Source organism: Brachypodium distachyon, chromosome 4, assembly GCF_000005505.3.
Source record: "Brachypodium distachyon strain Bd21 chromosome 4, Brachypodium_distachyon_v3.0, whole genome shotgun sequence".
NCBI lineage: Eukaryota > Viridiplantae > Streptophyta > Magnoliopsida > Poales > Poaceae > Brachypodium > Brachypodium distachyon.
The window spans coordinates 23,513,009-23,537,785 of record NC_016134.3 but is presented as its reverse complement, the minus strand read 5'-3'; the positions used below and the strand labels follow the sequence as shown (position 1 = coordinate 23,537,785).

Sequence of the window (24,777 nt, the reverse complement as noted above, 5' to 3'; positions counted from 1 at the left end):
TTCAAGCAATTAGGTGCAAATAATATTATTTGTATTTCTAAAAAAAATATTATTTGTACATATTTTGGCTCATTTCCACTTAAATTTTCCGCTCTGATCGATGTGCGGCTGAAGCGAGGTAGGCCGCCATGTCCATCTCATATCCGACGATATTCTTCCACGAATCGCATTCGCCATCGGCCACCTTGTTGACCATTCTTGTTTGAAGATTCAACGCAAATATGCCGTTGTGGCCGCTGCCCTGTCCCAGCGTGAACAAGACGAGCCCGCTCATGTCGCAGAACCACCGCAGCTTTAGAGTGTCCTGCACATGTGGGTCTGCGCGCGTCATCTTCATCTGATGCATGAGGACAGCTTCCTCGAGCCTACTGCCTTCTTGTCTACCAGAGGAGATGTCGTCTCCATCGATGGCGAAATATGAGATTTTTGCCACAAGGATATCGTCGCCCACCCCGAAGTAGATAAAGAAGAGGCGGCGGTTATCCGGCGAAACGCCCAAAAGGCGCTTCTCCGGCCAGCAATGAGGCACGCAGTAAGGCAGCAGGTGCGGCTCCATCGTCGACTCTGGACCTAGGCGCACCCCGAGCGCGCCATTATCCAAGGGCCAGAAGGCGGTGCCACGAAGCACGACTGCCTGGCTGAGGCGGAGCTTCCATCCGGACACCTTGAATCCAGTCTTGGCTTCTGCTCCCACTGGCCAGTGTCGCAGGAGTAGCATCTGAGCGCCGCCAGGCCGCGGCGGCTGTAGACGAGGAGGACGCGGAGGTATGCCAGAGAGCGCGGCGGGTCTTGATCGTGGCCCGTGATCACCGCGCAGCCGTAGTCCCGGAGCTTCTCCCTGCCGCACAGGGCCGGGAGCGTGACCTCGCGGCCAGTAATGGGGTTGCAGACCACGAGCCTGAGGCCATCGCGGTGGCAGTCGGGCTGGAGCTCTAGCACGAGGAGGCCGTTGCGGGACGCCACTGGACGCGAGTGCATGAACTGAGGCGGCCACTGGCGCTGAGCAAGCTGTGGATCAGGAGCCGCCGGGTCCGGGACGAAGCGCATCGGGCTGCGCGTGTGCGCCGTGGGCGCGTCCTTATCCTGGTGGAAGATGCCGAGGGCGGCGCGCCGGAGGAAACGGCCGACCGGCGGCAGGGCGTTGGAGATGACGGCGGAGTTTGCCGCCACCACGCGCGCCCACCGCCTGCACGCGGCGGAGCAGCGGACGACGTCGGCCACGTGGTGGCTCCTTGCGAAGACGCTGGCGAGCGCGTCGTCCGGGAGGGACGTGCCGCGCGCTGGCACCGCCTTCTGTAGGGCGCGGCGGCGGAGGCGGAAGCGGGACGGCCTCGTCGGCGCCGCAGCGGAGGCATGGTCGATCGGTGGACCAAGTCTTGGTTTAGAGAGAGCCCAATCTGATGCGACGCGTAGGGCTGGACCAGGCCGGTGTTGTAGGATCTCCCGACTTTTTTGGCAACTGATGAATTCCGACACGCCCCTGCTTGCCCCGGTCGGACGCGGCTTGCCTGCTCCTTGGCTGTGCTGATCTGTACTCCCCGTCCGCTCTTTTAAAATCCAACGGTTCACGTCAATTTATCTCCCCAGCTTTCTCATGTCCTGGAAATTTTTGCCCAAATCATGAGCTCATGAGCTTCACACAAGAACTTCCATTGTGGTCTGCAACGGAAGTTACAGAGCCGCTTCCTGTAGCAATGCTCGATCTCCATCTCGTCCTCGCCCGTGACATCAGGTGCCAGCAGCCCAGTAGAAAGGGGCATCGGCAATGCTCGATCTCTTCTCCTTCGGCGGCAGAAGCAGCCTGATTTGGTCACGCGTGCAGAAAGAGGAGAATTCAGTGGCAATGGCCAGCGGGTGGAGGAAAAAAGGCCATCCGAGGCAGTTGCACGCGTCGAGGTCGGCTGAAGAAAAGGAACGAGCGAACGGCTGAGAAGGAAATACACGATACACATGAAAAAAAAAGGAAATACGGAGGAGGTTGCTTGCTTTTTTTTTTAGCACTAGCCGAAATGCTCGTGCGTTGCAGCGGGACAACAAACTTAAACGACACCCTCGAAAATATGCATCAAAATTTTCTTTCTTCGGTCTTCTTTGACAACGCCTCCACTGCAACACCAGCCTCTCCAGCTACGACGCCCTCTGGACAGAATCGCACGTCCCATTGAAATCTGAATGCAGTTACAAAGATAATTAGTTAACTATTACTGTACTAACAAGCAGCAGCAGAAAAGACAGCTAGGTTGTGGACATTACGGTTATTCCATAACCTTTTTGGAAACCAAGTGTGAGATGATACAGTTCTTTTTATGCAAAATCTCTTTCTCGAATGCACGATTTTTATGCAAAATCTCAAAGGATAATTTCTCAAAATTTCTCAGAACTGTGAGTACAATAAACTAGAGAAATGAACAGCTTACTTCTTCCTAGAAAACAGTTACTGTAGATTCAAGCTCCTTGACATAACGTTAAAAAATCGTAACATCCTCATCTCTCTCTTTTGCATAGATTTTGCTTATCTCTGCAGAGCCTATAGAAGCAGGATAAGTAATTTTATATAAATTGGCATGGAAATAAAAGGCGTTAGTAATACAACACTTATTTGCCTAGCTTCAATCGCAGCAGCTACATTCTCCTCTGCTAACGCCATTGCCATCTGAAGCCTGTCACTTAACTTAAGTATATCTGCATCGAGATATTCATTGTCTTTACTTAACATTTTAGTACTATTATTTAGTTTTTCATTATCTGACATCAAACCACCCTTTTCAGAAGAATTAAGCAATGGAATTTCGATCTCCAATCCCTCTATGACCTTAGCTTTGTCTTCCAACAGCGCCAATCAAAGGAACAATTCTCACCTTTCTAGGTGGCATATCCCTAAACTCAATTCCTCACTGGCATCACAATCTGAGGCATTTTCTACGGTAAGCATCCCTTCAAGTGCTTGTAATTCAGCTTCAGATTGTTTGTGTAGCTGATAGCCCCTTACTGGCCGCCGTGGCCGTCATCGACTTGTCTTCGTTGCCGTGGCCGTCGTCATCACGGCTGCCGTTTACTTGAACCACACCCTGCCGACGGTACCCACTACCCAGCACGAGGGCGGAATGGATGAGGCCGAGGATGGCCGGGTCTCCATCCGCCAGATGCCCAATCCCATCACTGGCATCTGGTGCCCGCTTCTCAGCGCCTGCACCGTCGCCGCCGCTATCTCTCGCTCACTCGCTCGCCGCGGAGTCGGACCAGCGGGATCTCGAGGAGGTTTCGCCGGTGGGCGAAGTTCGTGGGGCTGCCAGACCAGATGGTAGCCTGGTAGGAGGAGGGCTGTCAGTCGGCTGCGGAAGACAGGTGGGGCGTGGCGGGGTCGAAGAAGAAAACAGGGAAAACCGAATACATACCGTGGATGGTAAACGTGCGGACGGAGAGCACGGATAGGAGCATCGCGCAGGAACAGGCAAGCCACGTCCGCCCCGGTCGTTGTTAGATCCAATATATATGGCTATGGGTTCGGGCGAGCGGAGCTATTGGGCTCGGAGTCGGCTCGCTTGGGCTCGAAGAGGCCCATTAAAACAAAATGTCATGCCTACTGCTCTGAACACCGACCGTGGGCCTGTGCTGTCTTGTCCAAGGAGGAGGGTCAGCCCAACTGCCTGTGATCGAGAACCTTCTAAAAAAAAGACTAGCTTGAGTACGTTCTTAAAGCGTTTTTTACGGAGCCGGTACCTGCCGGAGTTTTATCCACCATAAAGTTTCATTAAGATTCTTCCTGTCTTTAAACAGGTTCCATCCGAAGGCGTTGTCCCTACCACATGCAGTTGCGGGCGCGTGACCAGTCACAGTGCATGCATAGGGAAGTAATTAATTGCTTTGCCTTTGCTGCTAGCTCTAACCACTGCATGCATGCGAGCATTTATGGCTAGGTACTGATAGCTCCAAAATTTTAAAGATGCCTCATTGAAAATCCAAACATGCGATTGTTTTATTGATGCATCATTTAAAAAATATGTGTGTACCATTGAACTTTCATTGAGAAATCATTGATATTTCATTAGCACCAATCATTATTCCAATGTTTAAATACTGAAATAACATTGAAATACTAGTTTTATTGAGACACAAATAAATATATATATATATATGTTTATATATGTTTCAATCGGTAAGATTTGAAATTATTCCTATATGATTGAAATTGTATAAGAAAGTTTCATTGAGACACCAATGTTTCAATCGGCAATCTTTAGGACACACTAACGTTTCAATAGTTAGATTCTATTTCAAACCTTTGTAAAACACATCATTTTCAACTTTGTCATTTTGAACTTGCAGCACTACTGTTTCAATGAAAGTTTCATTTAAATCTGCTCCAAATTTTTCGAAACTTTTTCTGTAGGTCGGAAACACTATCTCAAACCAACCATCAAATTTTCATCAAATTCTGAGTCCGTTTGGACCACCAAATAATTTGTACAATTATCAAAACGTGTTAGTGTAGAACTAGTATCGGTGGAGATCGGCCGAGATTTTGAACTTGCTCGAAACTTTTACTCTAGGTGGGAAAGACTATCTTAAACAAACCCTCAAATTTTCATCTAATTCTGAGTTCGTTTAGACCCTCAAATAATTTGTACAAAAATCAAAATGTGTTAGTGTATTATTGTCTTTCCCAATCAGCAACCACGTCCCATCTAGGGCCTGGGACCCACGTCTGGATAGCTAGCTGCAGGCAACAAAAATCTATGGAACCTGAAAAGAAAAGAACGAATCTCGAACTAGAGGATGAACGGTCAATTAAATTCCAGTGGGTACCGGCTTCAGTAAATTAGAATTTCCGCTGTAACTCTGCGGTGGAAGAGCTCCTGGATTTACTGGGCACAGCTGACAGTTCCTTCTCATGCTTCAAATGCCTCAGTTAAGCCACTGCGAGTCTGCGACAGCCCATCCGTATTTGAGTTCTAACGGAGGCACATTGACCTGCAATCAGGAAACTCCCAGTTTTGCTTGGACGATTAATTCAGGGTGTTCCATTCTCTAGTACTCACTCGGAAGCTCTTTGCCCTTAGGCTATTACAACGTCATCTTGGGTATTGACTGGTTGGAGATTCATAGTCCTGTCGAAGTGCATTGGTTTGAAAAACATACGACATTTCAGTTCCAGGGATCAGTGATGAAACTACGACTACTTCCTAATGTTGCTGAGTGTGCTATGATATCGGCGGTGCATGTGGAGCAGTGGATGTCACAGCATTCTATCTGTCACCTCATTCATCTGTGTGCTATGAAGGATGATCCAATTGAACAAGCGTCCGAATTAGAGCATCTCCACTTGCCCCACACTCCCATATGCCGTCCGGCCTGCCATATTTTTGAACCATATGAGGGGGCGCGGCGCAAAAGAAAATTTGGGGCCTGCCGTGTCCCAGTCGGGCCCCCAATAATTTTTTCGAAGCAAATTTAAATTAGGCGACATTTCATCAAATTAGGCGATATTTCATAAAGTTCGGCGGCATTTCATTAAACTTGGGATAATTTGCATAACTAAAAAAAAACTAGTCGTCTAGGTGGTCCATCCATGAGTCGCCAACGTTGTCGCCGCCGTCGTCGTCGCCGTTGCTGTCGAAGTTGAAGCCAGAGTCATCGTCGAAGTCAAGGACGATGACTCCCAGCTCCTGCTTCACCGGTGCGAGTGCCGCCTCCTTGGCCGCCTCGTCCGCCAGCCAGGCCTCGACCTCGGCCTCGGACGCGTAGCTGAGGAGCCGGCGCCGCTCCACCGCCTGCCGCTCTGCCTCCTCCCTGCTGGCGCGCTCGGCGGCGCGCCGACCAGGGTACTCCTTCGGGTCGGAGTCGTCGTAGTGCGAGATGGCGGCGCTCTCATATTCTGAAGGAGGCACCCACTCCTTTGGCTCCGGCTTCGGCCGGATGAGGTGGAGCAGGCCGTGCGGGGGCGACGCAGCCCGCTGTGTTCGGGCCGAGGAGGAACCTTGATGAGCCGGGGCATGCGCGCCGCCGAGGAGGATGACGAGCCGGAGCCATTGCCCAGGTAGCGGTGGCATCCGGCCAGTGGAGGAGGGAGGGCCACGTCTCTGTTGAGCCGCGGTTGATTGCCGGCGGAGATGTGGGCAAGGACGTCGTGGACGGAGCGCCCCCGCCAGAATGCACGCCACCCGACGATGTTGTTCCGCACCGTTGAGTGCGGCACATCGCGGACGGCGCGATGGTGCTCGTCGGTGAAGAGACCGGCCCAGGCGGTGCCGGTCTCACGATCCCACTCCGCCGAGGCCTGCTGCTGACAAGGCGGGCTTGCCACAATAACGCGAGGCGCTGGTTCCCCCGCTCGCCTCCCTGTGGGCTGGGTTCGGCCTGGGGGCGCCGCCTAACTTTCTGGGCCGTGCCGGCTAAAAAAATATTTTGGGGAAGCCGGCTTGGTCTGATTTTACGCGTCGGTGCCCCCAAAGCCCGTTTAGGAGGCCTTTAGCACGTCCTGCTGGTGCCCCGTCAGGAGTGATGGAGTGCTTGAGCTGGCACTGCCGGGGAATTGGGAACCCCCGGACAGTTCGTGATCTGCTGCACCTCTCCCAAAGCTGCGATGCCAATATTGTCTTCCTGTGTGAAACGCGTCCAAATAAAGAAAATTTCCGTCGTCTTAGGAATAGGTTGGGCCTTAAAGGGTTTGCGGGTCAAAGTAGTAATGGTCTTAGTGGAGGCCTTGCTCTGTTTTGGCATGAAAGCTTAGAAGTTGAAATAATAGAAATAAACGATCGCTACATTGATACTTACATTCGTGTGTCCCCTGATGAGCCGAAATGGCACTTGACCTGTGTGTATGGAGAACCACGTACTGAACACCGTCACAGAATGTGGGATATGCTGACCTCCCTCCATCGCAACTCTAATTTTCCTTGGGTGGTTTTGGGCGACTTCAATGAAGCCCAATGGCAGTTTGAACACTTCAGTTGTACCCAGCGGTCTGAGACTCAGATGAGGCTGTTTCGCGACGCCCTGACAGAGTGAGAACTCTCAGACCTGGGCTTTACTGGAACGTCATACACCTTTGATAACAGACAAGCTGGGAGAAAGAACGTCAGAGTTCGCCTTGATAGAGTAGTTGCTAATGATGACCGGAGGTATCTGTTTGCTGAATCGGTAGTCACCCACCTCACTTCCCCTTGCTCCGACCACTGCCCCATCAAGCTAAGCCTTCTGAAAGAAAATCACCAATTTCCAAAGAAACCAGTCCGGCATTATGAAATTTACTAGGAAAGAGCCCCGAAACTGCCAGAGATCATAGCCTCAGAATGGTCTCAGTTGGGACCGAGTGGTGATTTGGGAGGAATTACGGTACATCTGCAGATGTTGAGGAGTAAACTTCATCCGTGGGGAAAGAAAAAGTTTGGTAACCTTTGCAAAGGAAGTGGCAAAATCCAAAGAGGCCCTAGAGAATGCGATAGCTGCTGGATCTGATCCTCGGGAGATCCGTCGCCTATCAGACCTGCATAACGAGCTCCTGTACAAAGAGGAGATGCTCTGGATGCAACGATCCCAGATCGATTGGCTAAGGGAGGGAGATCCAAATACTGGTTTCTTCCATAGCAAAGCAACTTGGCGAGCGAGAAAGAACAAGATTAAGAAGCTGAAAGATGACCATGGGAATTTGCACACTAGACATGAAGAGATTGATGAGATGGCACAAACTATTTCAGGAGCCTGTTCACGGCTGACCCGACACTGAATCCAATCGAAATCACCGATCTGATTGACCATAAAGTCTCGGATCGGATGAACGTAAGTCTATGTAAGACCTTTAGTGAAGAGGAAATCTCTGATGCTTTGTTTCAGATTGGGCCGGATGGGTTTCCAGCCCGTTTTTTCCAACGGAACTGGGCTGCTCTTAAAGAGAAGATCATTCTGGCTGTTCAAATTTTTTTTGAGACGAGCGTGATGCGGGATGGGGCTAACGACACCAATATCGTCCTGATACCAAAGACGGATAACCCGGAGAGCTTAAAAGATTTTAGACCTATCAGTCTTTGTTCGGTGATGTACAAGATTGTGGCAAAGTGCCTACTGAATAGGCTCAGACCAATTCTCAACGAAATCATTTCCCCCAACCAAAGCGCATTTGTGCCTGGCCGCCTAATCACCGACAATGCCCTCATTGCTTTTGAGTGTTTTCATGCGATTGAGCATAGCACAATTCAAGAGAGAAATGCATGTGCATATAAACTTGATCTATCTAAGGCTTACGACCGTGTCGATTGGAATTTCTTGGAAACTGTCATGTTGAAGCTGGGCTTCGCAGCACAATGGATCACTTGGATCATGGCATGTGTCAGGTCTGTGAGTTATTCGCTTAACGGCTCCCGACTGGAAAATTTCAAACCCACAAGGGGATTGAGACAGGGAGATCCCCTCTCCTCGTTCCTTTTTCTCTTTGTGGCGGATGGACTCTCAGCCTTGCTTCAGAAACATGCTAATGATGGCCTGATCGGCCCTTTGAAAATCTGCAGAAATGCCCCGGGTATATCTCACCTCCTTTTCGCAGATCATAGCCTTCTCTTTTTCAAAGCTGATCCGGAACAGGCTCAAAAAATCAAAGATATACTTGGCACGTATGAGCACTGCACTGGTCAGCTAATTAACCTGAGCAAATTCTCCCTACTGCTGGGTCAAACATGCCCAGATGATGTCGGGGATAGATCAGAACAATTTTGGGCGTGGATCACACTGATTTTGAAGCCAAATATCTCAGACTGTCGACACCTGAAAGGAGAATGAACAAATGAAAATTCCAGAGTTTACAAGACAAGATGAATAAGCGTTTGGTCCAGTGGGGTGAAAATAATCTCTCTGCTAGGGGGAAGGAAGTTCTGATCAAAGCAGTTGTTCAGGCCCTTCCGACGTACGTTATGGGTGTTTTTAAGCTTCCCATCGGACTGTGTACAGAGCTCACCCAGATCATGGATGATTTTTGGTGGGGAAAGAAGGATGGAAAGAGGAAAATGCCTTGGATAGCCTTGGACTCCATGCTTAGACCAAAATCTCATGGTGGTATGGGCTTTAGGGATCTGCACCTTTTTAACCAGGCACTTCTAGCTAAACAGGCGTGGAGACTGGTCCAAAACCTCGACAGCTTGTGCGCGCAAGTCTTGAAAGAAAAGTATTACCAAACGTAAACATAATTGATACTGTCTTCACGGGTAACCCATCATCCTCTTGGAGGGCCATTGAATTTGGTTTGGAACTCTTTAAAAAGGGTACCATCTGGCGTACTGGCGGCGGAACTCAAGTGCGTGTGTGGAGGGACCCGTGGATCCCTAGAGATGGTAGCAGAAGATTGGTCACTCAACGGGGTACCTCCCGGCTAAGATGGGTATCAGACCTGATAAATGAACAGGGGGAGTGGGATATTGAGAAAGTGGAACACAATTTCCTCCCAATTGACCGTGAAGAAATCCTGAAAATTCGCCTTTCCTTGAGATTTCTGAAGACAGACTTCCTTGCGTGGCAGCCGCATCGGCTCGGACTGTTCACTGTCAAAAGCGCATACCATTTGGCCCTACGAGAAAAATTGAATGAGCAGGGTGTTGGAGATATGCCCTAGAGGCAATCATGTGATGATGTTATTTCCTATGTATTTATGAGTTATTGTTATTGTCCTTGAACATCATCACTGATATGTATCAATAAATACGTGATTTGTTTGTGAGACTATGTATTCTATGATGTTGTTCTAATGGTCCCTGGTCATTGAGGTTATGCGGACACATAACCTAGACTAGCAATGTGAATCAGTATGATGACTATGTTTCACAAGTCATAGGGCAAGGTGTTGCCGACTGATAGCATGGACTCAACAATGAGATTGTTGAGTCGGACAGACCCGCACTGAGACACAACGAGATGATTGTCATTTGTTAGTCTCAAGTACGATGTATATGCCAGTCCTAGACCTGAGATCATCGCATGAACTTGGGATGTGAATCGACCTACTTAGGGGTTGCCAAACGCTACTCCGTAACTGGGTGGTTATAAAGGTAGCTTTCGGGTTTGCTGAGAAGCATGCTGCGAGTCATGGTTGATCAAGATGGGATTTGCCCCTCCTGTTCGGAGAGATATCTCTGGGCCCTCTCGAGTGATCAGATTCGGAAAACATGGCCATGCGAGTTGGGTTAAGTGTTAACCCGTTCGGGAATCTGTATCACAGGAACGAGAAGAGGTTCAAGCTATCCACAAGGATGACAAGCACTCGCCTTGAGCTCGACACACATATCGTGAGGCAAAAGGAATGTTGCATATGACACATTGTATGGTTCGTCAATATATCTTGTGGTTACTCGGGAGTTGGCACGTGCTGCTAGGCGCCGCTACCAACTATCGACTTGAGTCGGTGCTAGTGAACGAGTAAGGTGTTACTCGGCCCGCAATCCGAGCTCGTAGTCGTGTCCGTCTGACCGTGAACCTGTAGGGTCGCACGCTTAAGGGGATGGGACCGAATTGGATCGGATCCAACTCGTATTGGGTTTAGACTCCTAACGGGCCTCAAGTGTTGAAGCCCACCAGGGAGATCTATATAAGTGGAGGAGGCGTACCTGGTTAGGGTTACACCAGTGCAGACGCGAGTTAGACTCGGCCGTCACACCTCCACGTCCAAAGCCTTGCGATCGGATCTAGCAGTCCGCCGCACGGAGTTCCTCCCTGTACGTGTGGATACCTCGGAGGCGCTGCACCTACAGCGCTTGGACGAACTGTTCGTGGGATCGGCGAGGAGGAGCAGGCTGTTCGACTACTCGGCATCGACGCGCTACATCGACTCTACTTCCGCTACGGGTCTGCGCGTCTAGTGGTAATCTCGTGATCCATTATTTACAGCATTGATCCGAGCGGAAGCGATAAAATTTTTTTATTTTTTGCTAGCGTAGCATACCGCGTTCCCCAACACAGGGGGTGGAGCAAACAGTGACCATCCTGATGGGCAGCGCCTTGTTTGGAAGAATCTATGGCAGTCGAAGGTCCCTCAAAAGGTCAGAATTTTTGGCTGGAAAGTTGCCAACAATGCTCTGTCCACTAATGCAAATCTTAAGCACAGACAGATAGACACCCTCCCAAACTACAGTATCTGTGGCGCTGACATTGAAGACTCTTTTCATGCCTTGATCTTATGCCCACATGCCAGAGCGTTGTGGGGTGTTATGGAGGATGATTGGAAACTCCCTCACATCACCGACGTTGCTAATAATGAGCCGGGATGGATCCTCAGTTGTCTGAACGGCCTAACAAAAAATCAGGGCGTAGTTGTTCTCATGACCCTTCGGAGAATTTGGTTTGTGCACAACGAAATCACCCACGATAAACCCATGCCGACCATTGAAGGCTCCCATCGCTACTTGTCTAACTACATTGAAACTCTCCTCCTTGTGGATCAACACCAGGAGATTGATCTGACTAAGGGAAAACAGGTTATTGACGTGTCTAAGATGACCACTGAAGTGAAGGCCAAACAAAAATACGCAGGATTCTCCTGGATCCTGGTTACCGCCTGGCCCTGGATCTCCGAAAGTAAATGTGGATGGATCTTTCTGCTATGATGACAAACAAGCTGGTATTGGAGTCATAATCCGTGACGAGAAGGGAGTGCCGTTGCTGTCTACCTGCTTGTATCTGCAGCCCTGCTTGGACCCTTTGGATGATGAGTTAGCTGCGTGTGAAGAGGGTATGATTCGAGCAACGAGGCACACCCAGGTCCCCATTTTCCTGGAGACCGACTCTGCTGAAGCAATCAACCTTATCAACCATCCTGAACCCCCAAGATCTAGGTACAGGACCGTATCGCTATTCTTTCAGATAGACAGGATGTACCGCTCAGGAAGATACATCGGTCCCAGAACTGTGCAAGTCACTGGCTGGCAAATTTTGGTTGTACTAGTTGACGTGTGTCTGAGTGGTCTGGGCCCTATCCCACGCCACTGTCAAATGTAATACATGATGATTTTTCTGCTCCTGATTAATATATTTTTTTCCCTGCAAAAGAAAAAGACAAAGAGGAAGACGGCGGGCAGGAGGTACGTGCACGTCGCCGGCCTGCTCGGAGAAGACGAAGTAAGAAGGGGCGCGGTCGCCGCCTCCTCCTCATCGTTGCAGCGGTAGCCCATTGCCGCCCGGCCGACGAATTAAAGGTACTGGAGATAGATGCATCGATTGATTCCTGGGACTCTTCTCTGCTACTAAGCTCGATCTAGTGCTCTGCTGCTTATATACACAACACGTTCTTTCCGCCTGTGCATTGGATTGGACGAGCTTTCTAACATGCCATCTTCAGCAGTAGCCCTTATATCGATGCAGTAGCCCTTATATCGATGCAGTAGCCCTTATATCAAGGCTCCTAAGGCTGCCTTTGTTTACGCTGGAACTGAACTCAAGCTAGCTGGAGCTGGAAAAAACTAATTTTCTGCTGGAGCTAGAAGGCTGGAGCTGAACCTGACTTGCTGTTCGTTTAGCATGACACTGAAACTGTGGCTGCTCCTATATGTAAGTGGAATGTCTGTAATGCCCTTGTTTGCTGCAATTTTTTATTAAACGCTGAGTTTGATGATGTAAGCGAAAATGACGAGTTTAAGAGTTAGTTTTGACATAAAAATAGTATTATTTAAGTTTACCAATGAGAAAGATACTACTAATGGATCCATTGTCATAATTAATCGTAGTCTAAAAGTTAACCATACAATGTCATAACAGATAATACTAATATTAAGTACATTTTTCCATATCCTCATTATTCCCTATCGGCCATCAATCCGTTCGCAATAGCTTGACGACTGGCATTCATGTTCACGTTGCCTTGTCCCTCATGGTTCCACCCATTTGTGACAACCACATGCCCTGGTGGCATGTAGTCCTCATCACGGTCACACTTATCAAAATCCTCATCGAATATCTCACTCTCTCTAATGAAGTTATGAAGTGCCATGCAAGCGATGATAATCTTGGTTTGCTTCTTTACTCGATAACTCGGGATATCCAATAAGATGCGCCACTTTTGCTTCAACACACCAAATGAGCGCTCAATTACATTACGGAGTGAGGAATGAGCAAAGTTGAACAACTCTTCTTTACCACTTGGTGGTCGCCCCATGCGGAACTCAGGTAGATGATATTTTTGTCCTCTGTATGGTGCAAGATAGCCAGTGTCATTGGGATAGCCAGGATCCACAAGATAATATTTGCCTGCACCATGATGTATGTATTAGTACGAAAATAACGCATACATACAAGAATGGTATATGTGTGATGCATCAAAGAAATTGTACCTGCTGGAGGGTGTGGAAATCCCTTCTTGTACTTGTCAAGTGTGTCTCTGAATATTCTTGTGTCATGTGCAGAACCTGGCCACCCAGCTACTATAGAGGTGAATCGCATGTCGAAGTCACATACTGTCATGACATTTTGAGTGGCATACCCATGGCGACCAACATGGTTAATCATCTCATCAGCTGGCACAACAACTGGTATATGCGTACCATCGATTGCACCAATGCAATTATTGAAGTGTGGATAAAACCTAGAGTCACGAAGCCTGTCATGCATGGTTCTGAATTTGCGATCGAAGGGCCTTATGATGTCTCCTGCCATTCTATTCAAGCATGCCAACACATGGTTGAACTTCCTGTGGATAGTGTCAGTTGATCTATGAAAGCGATTGTGCACTTGGCTCACAGATTGGGGACCACCAACAGTCCATAGAAACATTGCAAGAGCCTCTTCAGAACACATAAACTTTGTCCCCTTCAAACCATAATGTTCTACCAGCCTGTCATGCAAAGCATCAAAACAAGGCCTGGTCATCCTATACATTTCATAACAGTCTTCTGTAGAGCCCAAAGTATCATAGGTCCACTGTTGACCGGTGCACCTATGCTCCCTCCTCTTCCTCTTGTTAAAATATTTTCTAGCATGCAGGTAGAAACCAAAAAAAACAGCCACATTTCGGTTGCGTCTCTTTTTCCTGAACTTCCTCTTCTCGGTAGCAACATTAATATCTCCATCACTTGAGTCACTTGAGTCACTCTCGGCCTCTGTTGATGAACTCATCTAAAAACAGCATCAAGTAAAATATGTGAGCAGCAGCAACAACTATACAATAGCAGCAAGAAAACAGCAGCAGCAACTATACAATAGCAGCAAAAAAACAGCAGCAACAACAAATCTGAAATAAATTGAAGGATACAAATACATTGTTCAGGTCACACACAATATTACGAAACAGTAGCAGCACACACAAGTCTGAAATAAATTGAAGGATACAACACACAAGTGAATGAATTTCTAATGCCTCTTCCTGTCCGCGTACTGCCTCTTCAACCACTGGAGCCTCCCCTCACTAGTCTTCATAGCATAGAAGAAACACCTATTTTCAAGTTTACCAAACAACTTTGTTGCAATATAGGTGCACCGGTCAACAGTGGACCTATGATACTTTGGGCTCTACAGAAGACTGTTATGAAATGTATAGGATGACCAGGCCTTGTTTTGATGCTTTGCATGACAGGCTGGTAGAACATTATGGTTTGAAGGGGACAAAGTTTATGTGTTCTGAAGAGGCTCTTGCAATGTTTCTATGGACTGTTGGTGGCCCCCAATCTGTGAGCCAAGTGCACAATCGCTTTCATAGATCAACTGACACTATCCACAGGAAGTTCAACCATGTGTTGGCATGCTTGAATAGAATGGCAGGAGACATCATAAGGCCCTTCGATCGCAAATTCAGAACCATGCATGACAGGCTTCGTGACTCTAGGTTTTATCCACACTTCAATAATTGCATTGGTGCAATCGATGGTACGCATATACCAGTTGTTGTGCCAGCTGATGAGATGATTAACCATGTTGGTCGCCATGGGTATGCCACTCAAAATGTCATGACAGTATGTGACTTCGACATGCGATTCACCTCTATAGTAGCTGGGTGGCCAGGTTCTGCACATGACACAAGAATATTCAGAGACACACTTGACAAGTACAAGAAGGGATTTCCACACCCTCCAGCAGGTACAATTTCTTTGATGCATCACACATATACCATTCTTGTATGTATGCGTTATTTTCGTACTAATACATACATCATGGTGCAGGCAAATATTATCTTGTGGATCCTGGCTATCCCAATGACACTGGCTATCTTGCACCATACAGAGGACAAAAATATCATCTACCTGAGTTCCGCATGGGGCGACCACCAAGTGGTAAAGAAGAGTTGTTCAACTTTGCTCATTCCTCACTCCGTAATGTAATTGAGCGCTCATTTGGTGTGTTGAAGCAAAAGTGGCGCATCTTATTGGATATCCCGAGTTATCGAGTAAAGAAGCAAACCAAGATTATCATCGCTTGCATGGCACTTCATAACTTCATTAGAGAGAGTGAGATATTCGATGAGGATTTTGATAAGTGTGACCGTGATGAGAACTACATGCCACCAGGGCATGTGGTTGTCACAAATGGGTGGAACCATGAGGGACAAGGCAACGTGAACATGAATGCCAGTCGTCAAGCTATTGCGAACGGATTGATGGCCGATAGGGAATAATGAGGATATGGAAAAATGTACTTAATATTAGTATTATCTGTTATGACATTGTATGGTTAACTTTTAGACTACGATTAATTATGACAATGGATCCATTAGTAGTATCTTTCTCATTGGTAAACTTAAATAATACTATTTTTATGTCAAAACTAACTCTTAAACTCGTCATTTTCGCTTACATCATCAAACTCAGCGTTTAATAAAAAATTGCAGCAAACAGGGCCATTACAGACATTCCACTTACATACAGGAGCAGCCACAGTTTCAGTGTCATGCTAAACGAACAGCAAGTCAGGTTCAGCTCCAGCGTTCCAGCTCCAGCAGAAAATTAGCTTTTTCCAGCCACAGTTTCAGTGTCATGTTAAAGGCACCCTTAGCCCTTATTTTGGAGCTGGAGCTTGTTGATTTGGGGCTTCCTCTTAAATTTTTAGCACTTATTTTTGTTCCATCTTCGGCAGCAGCCCTTTATACTAAAGCCCCTATTTAATTTTTCTATTTCGCTGATATATGGGGCCTATATGTCAGTGGGACATATTCATTTTTTTCTTGTCTTCTTCTTCGGTGAGCAGGGGCAGCAAGGGCGTCGGCGGTTCGGCCGCGGGCGAAAGAGGAGAGGTAGGCGAGAGGGCGCCGGCGGGCGCAAATGAGGGCAACAGAGAAAAGGCGGTCGCCGGCGGGCGAGGCCGTGCACGGCGGCTCGGCCAAGAGCTCCGGCGACGAGCGGGGACCGGCGGCCAGGCGCAGCTGTGGGTGGTAGAGAAGACTCGGGGCGGACGATAGCGCGGGACGGCACGGACGCGGCGCGGCCGACGGCGCTGGAGATTGGGGCGGCCGGAGTTGGGGGCAGCACGGGAGATGGGGGCGGCGCGGGAGATGGGGGCGGCCAACGATGCTGGAGATTGGGGCGGTCGGAGATGGGGGCGGCGTGGGAGATGGGGGCGGGGCTCGAGATGGGGGCAACCGGGGGGCGGCGGTGGAGATGGGGGCGGCCGGGCAGCACTGGAGATGGGGGGGGGGGGGGGGGCGGTAGCACTGGAGACGGGGGCGGCGGAGGCGGCTGGCTGGCCGGCGGTGACGGAGGTCGGCTAGGGAGGCGAGATGCAGTGGCATCGTGGAGGAGAGGCAGGAGAGAGAAAGAGGAAAAGTGCCGTGGCAACAACAGGGGCTCCCAAGGAACGAGGGCTTTGGGGATAGATCTAGGGCCCTCCGCGCTGAAGACGATTTTTTTGCTTGACTTCTAAAACGGAGCACGGACTTTGTTTAGGGTCCCGTTGAAGATGCGCTAAGGTGGCATATGCATGCATCACGTAACCAAACAGTACAGGGCTCACGCGGTAGATCGATCGATCTACGGATGATCGATCTACGGATGAGATTTATGACGCTTTCTCGGCTGCCAAAAGTTAAATGGGATTTCCATTTTCAGTTTTGAGTGAATCTATTTACTAAAAAAATTAAATGGGGTAATTTGTGGCAAAACTTTTGCTAAATGAGGTCAAAAAACGGAAATATCACTAAATGTGGTAAAAGCTGTAAAAAGACAAAAACTTGAGGGTACAAAACGAAATTCACTCTTTCGTAAAAACAGGCAACTATGGGCTCTTTTGCATGAATTATGTCCAATATCTTAGGTAAAGCATCGCTAGAGCTATGATACATATCTACACACAAGATCATCAGGGGAGCCCTAGCCAATTTCAGTCCCCATGCCTCTACAATTGATATTCTCGATTGATATGATTTCACGAGCGGTCGAGCAGACATCTGACAGGAAGATAATATTCTTGCCAGGCCTGATCTTATGGGTACACAAGATCATCAGGTGAGCATGCATGTATGGCGCAGGAGGAATGGAAAAGGATGCAGCCCAAAGGTGAGTTCAACTAAAGAACTTCCAAGATTTTATTTTCTCCTCTTGACAGATTTGTTTTGGCGTGTGTATTAATTAGAAAAGTACTTTTGAAAACTGCAAATTAATAATGTTTTCTGATGAGGAAAAGTTCAGTTACTCTGGAGAGCACGGCGCCTCCGTTTATAGTGCTAAAACAAAATCGCTCGCCAGAAGCACATGGCGTGCCGCTTGTCGCCACCGCCGCCCAGCGCTGCCACAACCACATGGCAGCACGGTCGCCATGTGGTTCCCATGTGCAGAAGACATCTTTTCCTCGCTGCCACCGCATGGTGGAGAGAGAGAAGGAGGACGATCCCCCGCTTCCATATTGCCAGTGATGTGGTGGAGAGAGAAAGAGTGAGCGGCAACCCTGCAGCCATATGGCCAGTCACGTGGGGGAGACATAGAGATGCATGTGGGAGACGGCGCAGGGGTCGCGTGGTGGAGGGCTGTGTTGTGGAGGGGGGCGACGGTGGCGGGCAGAGAGAGTGATACGCGGGTGGAGAGATGCATAGCTTGGTGATAAGGGATGGCCTGATCTTCTCAGAGAGCAACGTGGATAACTTGTATGATTCTACAAATCTTCCGGCTGTTCACCCGTCGCTGCACGACGAACTTGCAACCCAATGGAAATTCGCAACACCACACACTTGCGCAGTAGTCCGCCGACCACAAGCGATTTCGTAATCTTCCAATTCTCAACGGAACGACAGATTACGCTCGAACTTTCAGTAGACAAAACACCCTATCAAAACGAATATGGTGTAGGTAAAATTCCTGATCGAAACAAAGATAATTATATCATTTCAGATGAATGCTTGGAGCAATTCAACAAAAAGGTTCTGAATAAGCTAAAATGTAGTCTCTAACCCTAGACGTACCCCTTGTATATATAGGCGAGGGGCAGCCCAAACACATTACAGACTCAGACTCAGACTCAGACTCAGACTCAGACTCAGACTCAAACTCAGACTCGACTCATACTGGATTCCGACTCAAACTAGAATTCGACTGACTAGAATTCAACTCAAATATGGACTCGCAGATCCGGGCGCCCCTTAGACGTGCCGGGCTCGTCGTAGGCTGTCCTAGTGCGCCTCGTACTCGTACTCAACTTGTGGTGCAACCTGAGTATATCATCCTTGTCGTTGGCTGCCCCTTGCACACAAGTCATTCTTCTAACTTGTATCCTTCATCTTTACTTGCGGTGCGCCTGCCTCCCTATCATACCTCGCGCATATCCTGATGTTGGATATCAACACTTGAGGATCCGTGTCCACATGTCCTGGAGTGAATATCCACATAATGACCATATTATTGTTCAAACCAGATTCATCAAAACTACAGAACTTGAGTTCAACGAAAAATACTATGAGTAGATCAAAATCCCAAAATCTTCCTTTTTTGGAAAACCAAACCTAGTAGCCAAATTAGGAATCATGTAATCATTACAATGCATCTCTTCTAACCACACAAGTGTGGCTTGCAAGTACACTAAATGTACTAATATGCACCTGTCATGTGCAAAGAGTGACGTTTCGAAAGAAGCCACATGATCGCGAGTCTACATTAAACCTCCCCGTGGCATTGATGGGACTCACTTTTTATTAGTTTGATGTATTTGAACTTTTGCTTGGCTTGTATTAAATACTTTGGATTTGTATTTGAACCGTTATACTCCATCCGATCCTTGTCGTCTATTTTTTTTATGGATGAGAGGGTGTAATGGACATGTGTGTGATATTTCATCAATGGAACTGGGCGTGCTACCGTTTGACCCAGAGGCACATAATACACAGAGGGCCGGACCGTTGCGGGTCTGGCTCTAACATGGTACTAACTAACGCAATAGGGTTCATCTTTTTTTTGCGAGTGATGTTTTGTTACAACACTAATAGCAGTATATATGGCTTAATTGGGTTTCTTCTATATTACCTTTGTTTGGAAAATTTACGGGCACGTGTTGGGCACACCTTTGCTTTTTAGAATACCTATATCTTCCATTTGAACTAAAACCACGATAAGAATGATGGAACATAGCTAATACATGTGCATCAACCGATGCAGATGCCGGGGGTATTCCCTCACTTTAAAAAACATAGCTAATACAATGGTCATCTAGAAATTGCATGTCTTCCGGTGTACTCCCCCTTTTTCATAATTTTTGTCGAAATATTACATGTATCTAGACACATTTTAGAAAATAGATACATCCAACTTTGAGCAAATTTGAGACTTAATTATGAAACGGAAGGAGTATAATTTAGTTTTGTTTTCCCCTTGAAACTCACGGCCATTTGAGCTTTTTCGAGCGTCGATCTCGCTTTTTTTTTGGCTCAACCCTAAATTTTCTATCCAACGGCTCAAACAAACGAAGAATCAGCGGATGATGCACAAGCACAAGCACAAGCAGCGGCCAGCGGCGGCGTCTCAAACCAAAACCCTCCGTTCCCCTTCCTCCCAGTTCTCCCCTCCTGCTGCTCTCCACTCTTCTCCTTCCATACTCAATCCACCCTCTTCGATTCGCGAGTGGAAACCACGGCCATGGACGGCATCGAATCCAGGTACGAGATCCCCCGGACCGCCGAGTTCCTACGGGCCCGCGCCTACACCCGAGTCGCCCTCCAGGTAATCTCTTCCTTTTGTTTCTCGAGATTCTGTTCACCATTAATCTGTTTCACTCCCTTTGATTCTGATCAAGTATTGCTGCTTTAGTTCCCGGACGAGCTGCTCAAGGACGCGGCGGCGGTGGCGCGGGCTCTGCGGAGGGAGCTCGGCGGCGGGACCAAGCTGTACGTGATGGCAGACACCGCGTACAACTCGTGCTGTGTCGACGAGGTGGGGGCGTCCCACATCGACGCTCAGTGCGTCGTCCACTACGGCCATTCCTGCATGAGCCCGTGAGCCGCTTCTTGCCTTCCTCATGTTAGCTATCCTGTTCCTTACAAGAGGTTGGAGTTTGTAATCTGGACTTGCGAAGGAATACTCCTTTATTGGTTTTTAGAAGATTAACTAATATGCAGGCTATAAAGTCGAGAAAACATGTCTGGCATAAGGTTTTGCTTTGGAATGGGAGTTCATATCTCTGTAGCTGGTCAATTTCTGTATTTCTTGGATAAACGATTGGATGTTTCAGATTGTCATTAGGGGCGTTACAAATTAGTAGGTTATCATTTCAGAGATGGTCTGTTGTCTAGAGGATGCATTGGCAGCTTGTAGTTTAGCAGCAAACTATCGATAGTTAATTGAGTGACTTCCCTATTAATTTGCTCATGATGTGAGAGGTTTATCATATCAATATTTCAGTTATATGCGTTTACACACTTGTAACATAAAATCATTTTGAATCATGTTGGTATGTTTATTGGAAGTTATTACCTTTTAGTTACAGATAACACAATTTTGTGCTGACAAGAAGAAATCTAAATGCAGAACATCAAATTTGCCAGCTTTCTTCGTATTTGGAAAGGCACCATTAGATATCAGTGCGTGTTGCCGCTCATTGCTGGATTGCTTGAGAGAAAGCAATAAACCCATTCTTGTATGGCTCAAACTATTTCTTATGCTGAAAATTGTGCTCCAGTCTATTGAATTAGCATCGATTCTGTTCCTTGTGATTTAATTCTGGATTCCCTAACTTTTTCTAATTACATTGCATGATCAACATACAGAAATATCTTTCCTACTGAAATAAAACTACCCTTTCTAGCTATGTCAAATATAGGAGTTAGAAAAGACAGCATTTCCGGTTATAGAAATTATGTTCCTAACATTTATTATTGACAATATACTTTACTGGTAAGTTTAAAAGTAATATCAATTAGACCATATACTACTTAAGGGAGTACACACAATTGATTTAGGTCATTCTCTAACCTAACCCTAAAGTTACATAGAACAAAATCAGATTGGGTTTCCTGTGGTTTTGTTGTTGTGTTGCCGTTAGTGGCTACATCTGCATGAAATCAATCTTTTTTGAAAAAATTAATCGTATTATGTAACACATGCTTAGGGTCTTCGTAGTATTTATTTGGTCCCTGCATGTTTGCATTACTACTATTTATTTAGACAGCGAAATAGCTGATCAAATGTGCCGAGCTATCAATTATAGTATTCACTTATTCTCCTTGTAATAGTATTTTTTTGCTGCTTTGGCTTATTAAATAGGTGTTATGTGGATTAGAGTACGCCTATGCATTGGATGATCTTAAAGGAGCGTCTGTCGAATTATGCAAATCAGATTCTTGCAATTCTGAAATTCAGTATGCAGAAGATCTTTGTTCGGAAATGAATCCATCAACAAGTCCCACTGCAGAAAAGCAATTTCCTCAACCCAATGGAAGCACTCATAATGATGATTTGTCTTTACATAGTGATGATGTGACCACATTTGTGAATAGTTGTTGTAATGTGGAAGGGAACACCCGCAAGTATAATCTTGGAGGCCTTACATGGGGTATATCCATAAATGAGAAAATGGAGGACTATTTGTTATATTGGATTGGACAAGATAACTCCGCTTTTGCTAACATTGCACTTACTTTCAATAAATGTGATATAGGTTCGTTTTCTTATTCCTCATTTTATGGCTAGTTGAATAATTAGTTCAGTGCAAATCATGTTTTGCCTAGTTTTCTAGTTTGGCCCTAGAATATATGAAGTTACAATCCAGTTTACTTCTCTTGACATATTTTTGAAGTGCATGCTTGTTTATTTTACAACCTGTATTCCTTATACTCAATTATTCTATGACTTCTGCTGAACAATTTATATTGTTCACATACAGTAGCCAGTAGATCCCTGCAATTTATTATGGGCCTGGCAGTAGCTAGTGCATGCTTGTCATGCAGTAGACTGTTCCAGTATCATTTCATATCATTAGTTGAAACACCCTTTTATTAAACGTTTGCTTCAAAGAAGAGATATTTATAATGAAATGTATGTGAATATTTGTATGCAGTTAGATATGACACAATAGCAAATCAATTGTCAAGGGATGTCTCTCATCTGATGAAAATTCTTAGGCGCAGGTACATTTTTGTGCAGCATATGTATTTTTATTTTTCTGTGAAATGCAAGGAAGCTATCATCTGTTAGTATTAATACAATACCAATTCTTTGCAGATATTACCTTGTGGAGAAGGCAAAGGATGCTAATATTATTGGCATTTTGGTCGGAACTCTAGGCGTTGGTATGTAATTGTTACCTTCAATATTAAAAATAATTACACTAATGTTAGGTTGGTGAGCTTGGAAAGCAAAACTAGCATGCCCTTGGTTCTGCCACATGAAATTGAGGCATTGCTTGGATTCAACTTCATATTTAGCATTGCATTTCTTAATCTCAGTGTAAACTTGCCATGAGTTGAGCTTCGAAGTTCGTGCATGTTGGGTTTAATTTGGTCCAATCTATTTTGGTCTGATTGGTTTGCGTGAAGGCTGGTTCGACTGGTTTGAAGCAGTTTAAAGCAGGACATATGAATGAATTGTCCAATTTCTTTGGTGTTTTGACTGGATCAGGCCCTGTTTGTTTTTTCAGGGAAAACAGTAGATTAATGATCTACTGCAATATATTATTAAATAAATATACTGTTTAGTCCCTGGTTATCTTTTCTTTAGTTGAACTTCTATTTTGTTTGGTTTCCATATACTCCCTCCGTCCAACAAAGGATGTCTCAAGTTTGTAAAAATTTGGATGTATCTAGACATGGCTTAGTGTATAGATGCATTCAAATTTAGTCAAAGTTGAGACATCCTTTGTTGGACGGAGGGAGTATCATAATTCATTCACTGCACTTGACTACCGTTATTCGCTCAACTGATCATCTTTATGCTTGTCATTTTGGTGCAAATATTTAACTGTAGTCATGTGGCACATTGCATTGTTTTATGATGCAGCTGGTTATCTTAACATAATTGAGCAAATGAAAGATCTGATCAAAGCCGCTGGAAAGAAATCTTATACACTGGTCATGGGACGGCCTAATTCTGCAAAACTTGCCAATTTTCCTGAGGTGCTACTGAATTCTAGACTGTTCTCGCTGCTTCTCATATGAAGATTAACTGACCTGTTCTTTCGATGGCAGTGTGAAGTTTTTGTATATGTTTCTTGCGCTCAAACTGCTCTATTGGATAGCAAAGAATTTTTGGCCCCAGTTATCACACCATTTGAAGCTGTATTAGCTTTTAGCAGGTACAGTGCATTATTAACGCTGGTAGTATTTATGCATTTGTGTTATTCATGGTCGAATTACGAATTTATACGAAGTTGTGGTTACATGTCGCTTCAAACTTGAAGAATATTCTTTTTATCATTATCTTTTCAATCTGCAATACATTTTCAGGGGAAGAGAATGGACTGGGGAATATCTTTTGGATTTCAAAGAGTTGATCACTTCAGAGAAACCAGAAGTTGGAAGCAAAAGTGAAGAAGCACGGTTTTCTTTTATCAAAGGTGGCTATGTGGAAGATGATTGTCCTCAAGGTATCATGCACTTGGATCTGACGTTCCTGCAACATTATCTATTGAGTTCTGTATTTCATGTGGAAACCTTGATAGAAAACACCATATTCTACATCAATATCCTGGCCTCATGGTTCATGCATTTCCTTGACTCATCTTTTTTATACTAAACCATACATGTTTTCATATTATTTATTTGTCCCCACAGACGATGAGGAGAATTCAGTCACATCACTTGCACTGGCTGATGTAACAGAGAAAGCCCTAAGCATCCGAAACCAGAACAATGATGCAATTCTTTACCAAGGAGGTGCGAACTCTGCGATTGAGTACCTCAAGGCACGGTCCTACCGTGGTCTCACTGGAGAATACCAGGGTCCAGTACCAGACTCGGTCTTGATAGGCAGGGCAGGGAGAGCTGCTGGTTATTCCAATGAGAAAACAAATAGCTCACAATGAAGGAATGCTGCATGCGGTGTGCTGCGGGCCCTTCATTTTGGTGTGGAAATTTAGAACATCTGTTTTTACTTGGTTATTCTTGTCGTGCGTCCACAGCCAATATGTTTTGCTGCGTTTTGCTGTTCTTCCAGTTTTGTATACTAGAACTTGCTGCATTCACAGGGGAAATTTTGTTACGAGCCATGAGCGATTTAATGACGTGAAGGAACACCTGTGCATTGTGGATGTCTGTACAACTGTGGCATTTATCTAGATAGAAGTTGGGATGTATGCAGTTTGCCAATTTGTTGTTGTTGAGAATAGTAAGTTTGGTTGATCTTGTGACTATTTCACGATTGCACTTTGATTCCACGATGTAACAATGTGACGTTGGATTGGCTCATCAAATGC

General features: G+C 46.3%; 3 protein-coding genes, 1 long non-coding RNA gene and 1 pseudogene across 4 annotated transcripts; 2 read left to right on the top strand and 3 right to left on the bottom strand.

The window, feature by feature from the left end:
* Nucleotides 1-33: 33 nt before the first annotated feature.
* LOC106866701 lies at nucleotides 34-1,760 on the bottom strand (annotated as a pseudogene).
* A 196-nt stretch (nucleotides 1,761-1,956) lies between these two features.
* Nucleotides 1,957-3,463, bottom strand: LOC112268730. Its single transcript, XR_002960124.1, has 3 exons — nucleotides 3,396-3,463; nucleotides 2,418-3,306; nucleotides 1,957-2,168 (listed from the first exon to the last, which is right to left on the bottom strand). It is a non-coding gene; the product is annotated as an uncharacterized LOC112268730 (long non-coding RNA).
* Nucleotides 3,464-12,766: 9,303 nt separating this feature from the next.
* On the bottom strand, nucleotides 12,767-13,410 carry LOC104585007 (protein ALP1-like). The gene is made up of 2 exons (XM_010240885.3): nucleotides 13,302-13,410; nucleotides 12,767-13,218 (listed from the first exon to the last, which is right to left on the bottom strand). The coding sequence occupies exons 1-2, from the start codon at nucleotides 13,408-13,410 to the stop codon at nucleotides 12,767-12,769; spliced, it is 561 nt and encodes a 186-aa protein (XP_010239187.3).
* Nucleotides 13,411-14,930: 1,520 nt separating this feature from the next.
* On the top strand, nucleotides 14,931-15,574 carry LOC112268661 (protein ALP1-like). The gene is made up of 2 exons (XM_024454583.1): nucleotides 14,931-15,039; nucleotides 15,123-15,574. The coding sequence occupies exons 1-2, from the start codon at nucleotides 14,931-14,933 to the stop codon at nucleotides 15,572-15,574; spliced, it is 561 nt and encodes a 186-aa protein (XP_024310351.1).
* A 4,297-nt stretch (nucleotides 15,575-19,871) lies between these two features.
* LOC100837924 (2-(3-amino-3-carboxypropyl)histidine synthase subunit 2) lies at nucleotides 19,872-24,769 on the top strand. Its single transcript, XM_003577575.4, has 10 exons — nucleotides 19,872-20,093; nucleotides 20,181-20,365; nucleotides 20,898-21,006; nucleotides 21,633-22,026; nucleotides 22,426-22,495; nucleotides 22,590-22,657; nucleotides 23,364-23,479; nucleotides 23,552-23,658; nucleotides 23,810-23,949; nucleotides 24,137-24,769. Exons 1-10 carry the CDS (start codon nucleotides 20,010-20,012, stop codon nucleotides 24,385-24,387), a joined length of 1,524 nt encoding a protein of 507 aa, XP_003577623.1. The 5' UTR covers nucleotides 19,872-20,009; the 3' UTR covers nucleotides 24,388-24,769.
* The last annotated feature ends 8 nt before the right edge of the window (nucleotides 24,770-24,777 follow it).